We start from the raw sequence: 13,389 nt of genomic DNA, 5'->3' as shown, positions 1-13,389 counted from the left end.
CACACAGCGGTACTGAAATAATTCTTGTCTGAGTAAACTAGCTTTAGTTAACAGCCAATTTAAATTGTAATTTTTAAAGGGCCATTCTTGTTTCATATGAGCAATCTTTTCAAAGTGTTGACCCATCCTGTTCTTAGCCAGTCTCAATGCTAATAGGGAATGTTAAAGCTTTATAGGCCAATGGCTTCTATGCACGGAAGCTTGGCAATATAGCTACATCGACTTCGTCAACAAAATCACATAATCAAGGTGGAAACATTCACATTTCGTACAAGTACTTAGTTTACGTTTCCCCACGAAGGCACATAAGGGTATTATGAACCTTTAGCTTGTCGCCCATTTTCTGTCGTAAGGAACAGCATCCTTGCGGATCCGACTCCTTATACAATAAAAGCATATTGACGAAAATGTTTGCGTTTACCTCTTGTAATCAGAGGAGAAAATCCCCCCGCTTGCAGGATCATGCCCATACTCCGGCTCTCCAACGTTAGAGGAGCCACCTTTGTCATCACTGAATGCAGAACTGGCAGACATCTCTGCAACCTCTCTTTGATAGCGTCAGAGATTTAGAGTCAAGACTGGAGCTTAAAGCAGTGTTCCGCTTGGAGTGCAATTTCTGTGGCCTATACCCTGACGATTTCCGTTGTTCTCGATGACGTTGTACCGTGTTCATTTAGGTGTGTTCTGCGTTTCCGCACAAAACTGTCACTTAACTGTTAAGTGCTCATGTCCATCACTAGCCCGAGAGAATGTTAGCGTAGGCTTAGTGTAGGTTCATTTTTAGAATAGCTTTGTAGTAGGAATTAACCACTCCCCATGCGGGAAGGCCCCACATCGGAAAGCTTGCATGGAATATTTAAGGATGGATATCCGATTCATTGTCAGCGATTAATTGCAATCTCATGATTATATCACACATTAAAAATCAAACAATAATTTGATTTGGTATGATATATGAAGACGAAGATGGTTGCTTCAAAATTTAGTCCAGAAAATTATGGATTAGTGGAGATGCTGCTATTTATCTACTTTCTAAAAGTATTTCTCAGCAGTCAAGATCGTGCTTCCAAATTTTCATTTGACAACAATGCCGTTTCGTCAGCTAGGCACTGAAGGTGGTTGAAGGCTAGCACACATACACTCGGGTTTTGGCTGACATGTCAAGTTGGGAGAGAGTGACAAATGTCAGTAATACCGTAATATATCGTTAAATACCGTGCAGACATTTTCAATGTACAGCCTATTCTCCCCTGTGCATTTCTCCTTTACTCTGTGCTGTTACCATCTAAACTGCTTTATGTAAAATAACTACTACTACTATTCTCCCCTGTGCATTTCTCCTTTACTCTGCTTATCAGACTTCAGACAAGCTCAGCGTGAACTTTCCGTTTGATCCATGTGTTTCGCATCCTGGCCAGGATCTTCCCTTTACTCACATTATCTGGGGTGAACACAGGGACATCGCTTGACCCCTGCCTGCGCACTCCTCCGCGGTCCCTGCAAAGCACTTCAGGACCCTAGCTAGAGACCTCACCCACCACGCTTCTTTTTAGGCAAATTTGGAGCATGAACTTGAGTAATTATGTAGCGTAACAGCCCCTCAGCTGGTTTAGTCTGCTGATGATCATCTAGGGAACAGTAGTAAAAGAAGGCCCATATTTTCTACTATATTACAGTTTTTCTCCGTTGCTAAAACTCAGCAAAACAAAGCATGCCTCGGTTTCTCTGAACACTAAACCCAAATCCCAAAACCACTCACACAAAATGCAAAACCCTTTATATCTCTTGCAAAATGCTACCTTGCTTTCAAAACACTATTAATATGTCACCTCAAAAGGGTATTTTGTTTTTTCAAATGACAAACACAGACCATTATATGAGTAGACATTATGAGCATCGATTGAAGACTGATGTGCTCAATGGAAAACACTACTATGAAATGGGAAAACACTAGTATGAAGGCCTTATCAGGAGAACTATGCCTTTTCATCTCCAGTGTTACTGTATGCTTTCTCCTGTTGTAAAATATTGGAACTGTATAATGTTTTAACTCAAATATAAAACACCTCACAAACAGTAACGACTTACAGTAAAGATTTTTTTTTTTTTTCAAAAGTGCTGTAGCCTTTACATCAGAGCAAACACAACCGAATGTGTAGATAATTTACACAGAACAAACAATAGGATATTGATACAGTCAACAAAAAAAGAAAGAAAAATGTAAAATAAAAAAGGAAAAAAAAACTAGACTGCATCCTGTTCTTGCTCAAGACAATATCGACAATTGTTGTGTTGTGAAACATCTGAAAATACAGTAACATTTGATTGGATTACAATACAGTACAGTAATGTTTCAGTGCTAATAGGACGTAATCAGTTGTGGAAACGTATATGACTTACTTGCACATAGTCATATCATACTGTAATTGTTTGACTCTATCAGAGTTTCTGTCAAAAGGCACCCTGTACACCTGCTTCATTCTCGAAGTGTTCTGCCTTAGAACATGGTTCACTGTGGCTAGGCTCACTGTATAGGAATATGCTTTGGATATCAATGGTTGCACTTTGTATTTGTTTATAATTTTACAAATACAGTACAATGTAAAATACTCTAAATACAAGAATACTATGCTCCTGATAAGGCATTCAAACTAGTGTTTTACTGTCATAGTAGTGTTTCTTACCCATTCTCTCTTCTGAATGTCCGGAGAATCGGTGCAACTAAGAAGCGGCTTATGTTGAACCCTCTGGCCAGCCTTGCCAGCCTCCTGCATGGTCAAACCCATGTTGACCACATGGTTGAACACATTGGCCTGAATCTCATCAGAGATACAGTAATGGCTCTCCGTCTTGCTCTTCATCTTCATCATTTTCCTCCTTCTCCTCCTCTTACTCTCACTCCTCTGCCTCTCTGATCACCTCTCACTTCAATGTTGCCATAAATTATTCTCGAAACTAGGAGCTAAAGTTTGATTTCAAATTGCACAACAGCTTTGGAAATGGAAGTTTTGTCATTTGAATAGCAGTGTGTTCTGTCTGAAAGCAATGAGGTTTTGGCATTGATAAACTGTTCAAAGTAGAGAGGATGGTGTTTAGTATTTTGTAGAAAGTGTGGTTAACAAATGAAATCTGTGTCTAAAGCAGAGAATTGTGTGTTGTGTTTTGAAGAAAGTACGGCTAACAATTGAAATCTGTGTCTAAAGTAGAGAATTGTGCTTATAGTTTAGCAGAATTGGTTTAGGGAGTTGGCACTTGGGTTAAGTGTTCAGAGAAACCGAGGCATGCTTTGAAAAATTGAGTTTTAGTAACGGAGAAAAACTGTAATAGGAGGTAGAGCGGGCTTTGGCCATATCTAGCACCTGGGCCTATAGGGAGGATGGTCCTGGCAAGTAATCAGACTGAAACAAACTAAAATGTTGTGTGAGTACCCTCACCATCCATGGCTGCAAACTGTTGACTGTCCCACTAGCATGATTTTGAGCACCCACTGTTTCCCCGATATGATATCTGCCGCACTCTGCTCCACTCCAGAATAGTCAAATCTCTAAACATTCAGGTCTTTTGACCAATTTGCAGTGAGGACTGCACTGTAAAAGTGTCTTGAGCCTCTGTTTTGTTTGGTAAACTATGGAGAACTTTGAAAAGATCGACAACCAGAGAAGGAGAGGGGTTAGAGTGAGAGAAGGAGGAAGAGGAGGACAAGAAGGAGGAGTAGGAGGACAGAGAGAAGGAACAGGAGGAGGAAGAGGAGAAGGAGGAGGAGGACAAGGAGGATGAAGAGAATGAGAAGGAGAATGAAGAGGAGAAGGATGAGGAGGAAGACAAGGAGGAGGAAGAGAATGAGAAGGACAATGGTCATCTCTAATGAGATTTGGGCCGCTGTGGTAGACCATGTGCTCAACCATGATTTGAGCATTAGGGAGGCTGGCCAGAGGGTCCGACCAAATCTCAGCCGCTTCACAGTTGCTTCCATCATTAGAACCTTCAGGATGGAGAACAGGTACGAAATCTATTTGCCTTGTGTACTGTAATACTGCATATCAATAGAATACAGTGTGCTCACAGTATTTGTATTTTGTAGGACTGAAAGAGAACCACACTGTGGAGGAAGAACACACACTTTCAATATTTTTTTAAAGCAAAGTAGCATTTTGCAGAAGATATAAAGGGTTTTGCATTTTGTGTTAGTTGTTTTGGGTTTTGTGTTTAGAGTTTTGAGAAAACTCTAAGCAATTGAGAAAAACTGTAAGCATTTTGTATACAATATAATGTCAATACAATCTAGTGTTTGATGGAACAGGAGACTTAAATTGTAAATATGGTTTGTGAGAACAACGGTATCACACGGTTTACAGTACTGTACTGTTCTCTGTGTGTACCGGAATAAAACTTTTTTGCCTCATATTAGTGTGTTGTTTTTATGTTTGACTATGAAAAATGTAGGCCTACACTGAGACATTTTACAAAAGTAGAAATGGCTCATTCTCGAGTCATTGTCATTGTCATTCATATGGTGTGTTCCATTCTGATGATTGTGTTTTCAATTTTGTACTGCAATGTGCTGTAAATGCTTTGTAGTGTACAGCAAATGCTTAGTTTGATACAATGATTGTATGTGTGTGTCATTTGAAAACATGGCTGTGTGTACCAAATGAAGACATGAGTTACATTTTGTGAACAGTTAAGAGATTCTGAAAAACTGTAAAACCCTTTGATCAGACATCATGTCAAAATTCTAGAATTCATCTGCATCACTCATGACATCATCGGCTGAGAGCTCTACTTTGAGAGTTCTACTTGGCACATTCTACTTTGAGAGTTCTACTTGGCACATTCTACTTTCACTCACTTTGACTTGACTGACAAAGAAACAACATTAGAGAGCGCTTTCTGCCTGCTATTGAACCACCAACATTGATTCACTGTTTGGAAATACCATTTAGAAATTTAAACCTTGTGATTTTGTGTTTTAACATCGGGTGAGGCACAAAAGTAGTACATTTCGTAACAGTAAGAGTAATCGATTGAGTTCATCAACCTGCTGAAGATGGAGTCGCGTGGCTGTTTCATGGATGCCCTGAGGGCTGCATTTTCCAGCATCAGGGACAAGATCCGCAAGAGAGGAGTCAAACAGAGGCGGAGAAACTACCGTATCAGTAAGATGCAGGCCATGTTGGTGTGGGCTATGTGAGGGCTCTGTGTGGGCTGTGTGAGGGCTCTGTGTGGGCTATGTGCGGGCTATGTGCGGGCTCTGTGAGGGCTCTGTGAGGGCTCTGTGGGCTATGTGAGGGCTGCCAACACAGCGGGGCCAACGTTTTGCCAATGAGCAAAGTCTTACGGGCCCTGCGCGGGCAGCCCTCACAGGGCCCTTGTGCCAGCCCAGAGGGGGCCCGCATGGGGCCCGTGGAGGCTTGCTTGCCTAAGCTTAAGATAAAAGCACCGTTGCTATGGATGACGTCGATTCTCATGCACGAGTTTAGAAGGGGTGAGGACGGTGATTGGTTGTTGACAGGCTCTCTCATTAAAAACTCATTCGTGACGTCCCTCTAACAATCCCACTATATTGTAGCGTAGCTGGGATGCCGCTACACGGCCAAGTGTTATTGTTATGCCGCGGTGTATGATGGGAGTCAAACATCTCAGCTGTTAGCCTAGCCGCAATGCTAGGTCTTGGTTATATGTTGTTGTTATATGTGTATCTATGTAAATACCCGATTGTAATGGTTCCTGTTGTGATTTGTGATGTATGTGAAGTGCCACCATGTTTGTGTAATAGATGTAATGTCGTTATGAATCCCTGAAGTTATTGTAATCTTTGTCTAAGTTCGAAGTTCGAGACAGTAAAGAGTTTGGAACCTCATCTGTGACTTACTTCGCCACATTGGTGTCAGAAGTTCGGATCGGACGAAGCCTGAAGGATGTACACGCCATGGGGAGCACCTGGAGGTGTCATCGAACCGAACTACTCGAGGACCACTCTACCAGCCTTCGGGATGGAGGAGTCACCGCTGGACGCGCCACCGCGACGTCTCTTCGATGGAGCCAGCGGACTGCGGCAAAGGAGCGACGCCAAGGGGGACGACATCACCCTGCCCGCCTTGGATCGAATGCCCACCCTGGAGCCGATCTACCCGGGACCACTGCAGGATAGGCAGCTCCCGATGACGACTCTGGACGCCCAACCCGTCTACAACCCGGCGAGGCGAGCGACAATGAAGCTGCCCAAGTACCATGGAGAGGGACCGCTGGAGACCTACTTCATCCAGGTGCAGCTGGCGGCCAACTTCAACGGCTGGTCGAGCGAGGAGACCGGCGTACAAGTCGCACTCGCCCTGGAAGGGAAGGCGCTGCAGGCGTTGATGGACTTGACGCCGGGCCAGCACGCCAGCTGGCCGGCGATCAGAGACGCTCTGCAGCGCCGTTTCGGACAGCGGGTGTTCACGGAGGATGCACGGGAGAGGCTAGCCAACCGCTGCAGACGGGACGGAGAGAGCCTCGGGGCATTCGCCGCTGATCTGCGGTTCTACACTCGGAGAGGCTACTCGACCTTTGCCGATGCCGAGCAGGAGGAACTTACGCTGCAGGCGTTTGTGCGAGGCCTGCGCCCGGAACGGCTCCGGGAGCACATTCGTATGAACTTTCCCCGCTCCCTGGCTACAGCACTGGACGAAGCCGAGCGCGTCGAGCATGTCCTGTGCGTAACCAGACATCAGGTACGATAGGCAGACGCGGCGGTGGAGCTCGGCGAGGACGAAGTGGTGGAGGCGAGGCAAGCAGCGACGACTAACCCACGGCGATACCCCGGACGGAGCCCCGGTCAACAACAGCGGCGGCGAGACGACGGCTGCTATCGGTGTGGTGAGCCTGGTCATCTGGCCCGCCATTGCTTGGCACCAGCACCACGGCAGCCGTCTTTAAACTGCTGAAGGGTGGCCTAACGGGAGGATCGCCACCCTTGCCTATCATCATAGCCCCCTCCCCCGATCAACAGAGACTAGGCCGTATTGGCCAAACACATGGGTTGTTTGTGGACATTGACATTGATGGCGTGCCCGTGCGGGCGTTGGTGGACACCGGGTCCACCATTTCAATCATCAGACCCGGTGTCCTACCCAACACCGACCAGCCCACACCACCGGGCTGGACGGCTACAACAACACGCATCACGACAGTGACTGGAGAACAAGCGTCGATGAAAGGGAGGAAGTTACTGACGGTCTCCATCGCTGGCCGCACAGTGCAACACTCATTCTGGCTGGCCAATATTCAGGACAACAGCATCATTGGCCTGGACTTATTGACTGTGTGGGGGGCTAATGTGAACTTGAAAGACTCTTTGCTTCACATAGGCAAGGTGACCGTGAGTCTGCGCGCTGTCGGGGAAGTAACAAAGACACGAAGCGCTGCAGCAGGTGGGGCTGTGCCAGCAGCAGGAATGTCATCAGCTGCCCGGCAAACGAAACACGGCAGTCCTCTCATAGGTCCGCTTCACAGTCAGGGCGCTCCTTCCAGTCCAGGCTGGTCCCCGCCCCCTCCCAACGCCACAGCTGAGCTAGGCTCCGGATGTACAACATCACTCCGGAAGAAAAACAAAGCGGTTCGCAGCTTGTGCAGCAACACCACAGCCGGCGTCTGAAGAAACACTACAAGCCGTCAAAGATCTGTATGCTCATAGTGAGGAAGGGCTGCCTGCCCAAAAGCTTTGCCTACAGCAACTTCTGCTGGGATTTATTGACATTTTTGCTGCACATTTTTGGCACAAGGTTGGTGCAGCACATTGACACGGGTGATGCTCGCCTGATTCGCCTTCGTCCCCGGCGGCTGCCCCTAGCCAAACGGGAGGCAGCGGAGCAACAGATCGCAGAGATGGCAGCAGCTGGGGTCATTCGAGCCGAGCAACAGTCTGTGGACGGCGCCGGCGGTCCTGGTGAGGAAGAAAGATCAGACATGGCGGTTCTGTGTCGATTACAGACGCCTCAACGATGTCACCCGAAAAGACTCTTACCCCTTGCCACGGATCGACGGCGCGCTCGACGACATTGCCGGGTCGAGGCTCTTCAGCTCGCTGGACCTCCGAAGCGGCTATTGGCAGGTACACCTCACGCCAGCGGCCCGCGCCAAGACGGCGTTTTCCATCGGGCAGGGGCTATGGCAATTCCGAGGGTTACCCTCCGGATTGTGCAACGGGCCCGCCACCTTCGAGCGCTTGATGGAGAGAGTGCTCGCGGGTGTGCCGCGGAGTCGCTGTGTGGTGTTTCTGGACGATTTTCTATGCCATGCGGCGGACTTTGAGGGGGCTATGGATAATCTGCAGGAGGTGTTCGAGGCCATCCGAGCAGCGGGGCTACGGCTACACCCGCGGAAGTGCCATCTATTCCGGAGGAAAACGGCTTTTCTCGGACACATCGTGAGTGAGGCCAGTGTGTCCACCGATCCGGGCAAAGTCGCTGCGGTGAGAGACTGGCCGACACCCCGCGACGTCGCTGAGCTGCGGAGCTTCCTGGGGCTGGCGTCCTACTACAGGCGCTTCGTCAAGGACTGGCAAACTGCACGGCAATGCGGACGCGTGGTCTCGGCGACCGTGTGCTACAACGCAGTGTCGGCAGTGTGAGCGTCACGAGTTGAAGAGCTCGACGGCCGAGACGACACACCATCAGCATCCGGCAGAGGCGAAGGTCCGGGCAGCCAACGCCGCGGACGCAGCTCCGATCGCAGACGACGAGGGTGAGGTCTTCGACAGTCAACAGCTGCAGCAGATGCAGGAGCAAGACCCTGTCCTCGCCAGGCTCCGTTCTTGGGTGGAAAAGGGGCACCGTCCACCGTGGTCTGCTGTTTCCGCTCTGGATCCGGAGACCAAGACGCTGTACTCGCAGTGGCCCAACTTCACCATCAGAGAAGGGCTGCTGTATCGCCGCTGGCAACCACCATCAGGTCAGCGCGAGATCCTACAGCTGCTGGTGCCTCCCTGTGTGCGTGGCCAGGTGCTACGGATGATCCACGGCGCAGTGGGGGTAGGGCATTTCGGCATCTCAAAGACACTACACCGACTCCGGTCGCGATTCTACTGGCCGGGTTGCCGCCTCGACACCGAGCAGTTCGTGCATTGCTGTGATGCCTGCACAGCCAGGAAAGGGCCCTGGCGGCGGTCCCATGCCCCACTACAACGTTACCAGGTCGGGGCACCCATGGAACGCGTCGGCGTGGATTTCCTGGGACGGTTTCCTGTGACGGAGCGGAATAACCGTTACATCCTGGTGGCTATGGACTATTTCACCAAGTGGCCCGAGGCGTATGCCACTCCCGACCAGAGTGCAGCAACAACGGCGAAGTTCCTGGTGGACGAGATGTTCTCTCGTTTCGGTGCCCCGGAGGAACTGCACAGCGACCAGGGGAGGAACTTCGAGGCAGAGGTGTTCCAGGACGTCTGCCGATTGCTGGGGGTGAAAAAGACTCGAACAACCCCACTACACCCGCAGAGCGATGGACTGGTAGAACTCTTTAACAAAACGCTGGCGGAGCAGTTGACCATCACCGGCAATCGGCAGGCAGATTGGGACCTTCACATCCCCATGGTCCTGTGGGCGTACAGGAGCGCAGTCCAGGAGAGCACCGGATGCACACCCGCTTCCCTGATGTTCGGCCTTTGCTGCGGCGTCAAAGTGTGGGTTTATTCCCCGCAGCGGAAAAGAGGTATGTGTCCAAAGTTGTCTAGCAAGTGGATAGGGCCATGTGTTGTGCTAGATAAACTTTCCGATGTGGTGTACCGTGTGCAGCTAACGGGGCGTAAAAGAACTGTGGTCCTCCACCGTGACCGTCTAGCACCCTACCGGCCCTTAGCTCGCATCAGTGGGGAATAAGAGACTGTGGGGGAATCGTCCACTGGGACTGTAACATCTCCGCCTGCAACGAGGACGTACCCGCAGGGCCCCTGTCCATCTCCAGGACTTTGTCATGCAGGCTGGGGTTTATGGGGACATGTAACCCGCCTGGAGGGGGCTATGTAGCGTAGCTGGGATGCCGCTACACGGCCAAGTGTTATTGTTATGCCGCGGTGTATGATGGGAGTCAAACATCTCAGCTGTTAGCCTAGCCGCAATGCTAGGTCTTGGTTATATGTTGTTGTTATATGTGTATCTATGTAAATACCCGATTGTAATGGTTCCTGTTGTGATTTGTGATGTATGTGAAGTGCCACCGTGTTTGTGTAATAGATGTAATGTCGTTATGAATCCCTGAAGTTATTGTAATCTTTGTCTAAGTTCGAAGTTCGAGACAGTAAAGAGTTTGGAACCTCATCTGTGACTCAGAGCATTCTTTACTTCGCCACAATATCAACTGAAAATAAGAGAATAACCTAGGCTTCAAATTAAGTCATATTAAATAGTTATGGACAGTGCAGTTAGCAGAATGCACAAGCATGATGACAAGTTTGTGCATCCAACGGAAATGACACTTTGCACGTTAAGAGAAAGCGATCAATATAAAATATGGCAATTGCATGTAATCAAGGCAGTAATAATTAAAGCACCCAACAAACTAAGGCTATTATATTTCCAGCCCTTGACCACTTAAAATATCAGCACATACGGCCCTTCAAGCCCTCCAATCTTAATTGATCAAAGCGAAACGAACGTGAAACGTAGCCTAAGCGAAAGCCTACTGGTCCCAGGACCAATAGCCACTGTCACCCCAGCGGCATCCAGCTGGTAAGTTCTCAAAAACCTGCTGAAGACCGCTCTCCGTTGAAATGCACGAGTCATCAGTACATCCAGGCCACGGTGGACGAAAACGTCCTCATCTTTTGATGGGGCAATTATTGTAATGTGTGTCCCGTCACTGGACATTCCTGCGATCGCCATGGAATTTACTTTGATCTTGTGTAAAAGGCGATTGTCCAAAGGCAACTGGATAAACTGTTGGATGATGTGGGGTCTACAGTGCGTTGATAGTTTGATGAATTAAACGGCTGACTGATGATTCCCAGGCTATCTTTATGTTTCCAAACATTTCACTTCGGGACACATCGCTGTTTAAAGGCGCCATTGCATCCCGCGCTAATTCTACGACAATATTAATACCTTCACGGTTTAAGCAATTCAATTCAATTCAATTCAATTTTATTTGTATAGCGCCATAACAATACAATTGCCTCTCGGCGCTTAACAGAGCCCAGAGCCTGAACCCCCTTAGTGCATGCACAACGGCAACAGGGGCAAGAAAAAAACTCCCTGTTAGGCAGGAAGAAACCTTGAGCAGAACCACGGCACATAAGGGGGGACCCATCTGCTTGAGGTCGGCCGGGTGGAGACAGGAAGGTGGGAAGGGGGGAAGGGGAAGGGTAGTGTGGCAGAAGGGGAAAGGAAGCAACAGGGGCAATACACAGCCAGCATTTGGTCACTGGACAAATGTGTACATACATCTGGTGGTAAATACATGATACAGACAAGACCAGATTACTGTGGCAATAGGGTTACTGTTACAGGGGTAGGGGATGTAGGGACAGAGAAACATTTCGGTGGAGGCAATAAAGTATATTGTACATAAATGCTAGCATAAAGTATTGGGTAGAGTAGGTGTACGGCAGTGCAGTGGCAGTGGGTGCGGTTGGCCGAGGGTTTCTCTAGGTAGACCAGGTAGAGAGACTACGTGCAGAGTGGTGGGGGTGGGGAGGGAAAGTTCCACATCCATCAGCGATTGGAACACGCCTGGCTCCGGGGAGGCAGTGGACCTTGCAGGGGCCGCTTGTTGAAGGGGGGGGTGTGGACATCTCGGACCATGGAGCTGCCGATGACCAGGGTGGGGGTCGTCACATCCAGCGGGAGAAGTCGTCAAAGGGATGATGACTGAGTTGAGGGCCCAGGATGGGGAGCAGGGCGGCGTGGGCGATGCTGGTGTTGCTCTGGAGCCGGTCTGCAGGGGCGTTTCGGGGCGGGCTGAGGAGGGGAGTGATCAGGCCCAGGAGGCTCCTCCTGATCCATCTAACAAACAGGAAATGACGAATCAGTCTGCAGGTCTGTCAGTCGGGAATCAGCACGAACAAACACACAGATGAATCATTTCACCAACCAGGGACATGTCACCCGTGTGTCGGTTTGCCTGTTGCATATTGCAATACTTAGATATGTTTAGTTTTTCTGGCATTGAACATTTTGTTTTTTGTTGTAAACTGTTTGCCGGGGCCGTACATGCAATGTCTTTTATCAATTCCAAGTCGGCTGCAGCCATCTTACGATTTTTTGTGAATAAGTCTTATTGACTTAGGAGTCCTCATGAGGAGTTTTAAGCTGTCTTAGACTCAGGTGCTACTTTTAGGGATAAAATACTTTGTGAATTGCTCTTAGTAAAAAAAAATAGGAGTCCTAAATGTAAGACTGACACGCCCATTATTTTTAGGAGTTTCTCCTAAATTCGCCACTTATGAGCTACTTTTAGCCCTAAGATTCTTTTTGAATACGGCCCTTGACTTTTTGTGTCTTGTAGGTTGAGATTTTACTTGAGAAGTGTGTGCAACAACTGAACATTGTGTACAGTGATTTGACAACAAGGTGATGCGTAATTGACATCAGAGTGTAAACAAGGAAAATCAGAGTCTAATGCAGATAAGGGAGTCTTAAGTATTGCCAAATTGGGTTGAGCGATTGGTACATGAAGTGAAGGTTGTGCAGATTGTGCCGAATTTTCGCTTTTTGGGTCTTAACAACTGTGAAAAACTGTTTTACCAATTATTTGCCGTAAACAAAAAGCAAAAATTCGGCACAATTTGCACAACCTTCACTTCATGTACCAATCACTCGACCCAATTTGGCACTACTTCACACTCCCTTATCTGTATTAGACTCTGACTTTCCTTCTTTACACTCTGATGTCAATTACACATCACCTTGATGTAAAAACACTACACACAATGTAGTTGTTGCACACACTTCTCAAGTAAAATCTCAAAGCATCAACCTACAAGACACAAATATTCAAATCTCTAAACATTCAGGTCTGTTGCCTGTGATGTGGATGAGGCCCTCTCGCCAGACAGGAACGGGAGGCATGATGACCAATTCATTTTTGTGAAGGTTGAGCAGGCCGGTTTACAGTACATACCGTTCTCTGTGTACCGAAATAAAACGTTTTTTTTTTGTTTTTTTCATATTTGTGTGCTGTTTTATGATTGACTATTAAAAAAGTAGGCCTACACTGAGACATTTTACAAAAGGAGAAATGGCTCATTCTTCAGAGACATTGTCATTCATTTGGTGTGTTCCATTTCTATGATTGTATAAGGCTGTGTGTATCAAAAACACGAGTTCCATTTCATACAGTTAAGAGATTAGATGGCAAAGAGTCATCTTGCAAAGGGAGTGTCAGGTTTAGCGTTTTGTGTGTGAGGTTTTCAGT

At 47.8% G+C, this 13,389-nt stretch overlaps 1 protein-coding gene across 1 annotated transcript in view; it reads right to left on the bottom strand.

Annotated features, from left to right (window-relative positions):
* Window positions 1-534, bottom strand: part of ap3b2 (adaptor related protein complex 3 subunit beta 2) — a gene marked incomplete at both ends in the record, with an annotated part of 33,776 nt that extends 33,242 nt beyond the window's left edge. Inside the window, one exon of the mRNA XM_080841658.1 lies at window positions 422-534. Within this exon, the coding sequence (XP_080697784.1) occupies window positions 422-534 (113 nt within the window). The remainder of the gene's footprint in view (window positions 1-421) is intronic.
* Between the last annotated feature and the right edge of the window lie 12,855 nt (window positions 535-13,389).

This window comes from Sprattus sprattus (assembly GCF_963457725.1).
Source record: "Sprattus sprattus genome assembly, chromosome: 7".
Taxonomy (NCBI): Eukaryota; Metazoa; Chordata; class Actinopteri; order Clupeiformes; family Clupeidae; genus Sprattus; species Sprattus sprattus.
This window is presented reverse-complemented; position numbering and strand designations above follow the sequence as displayed.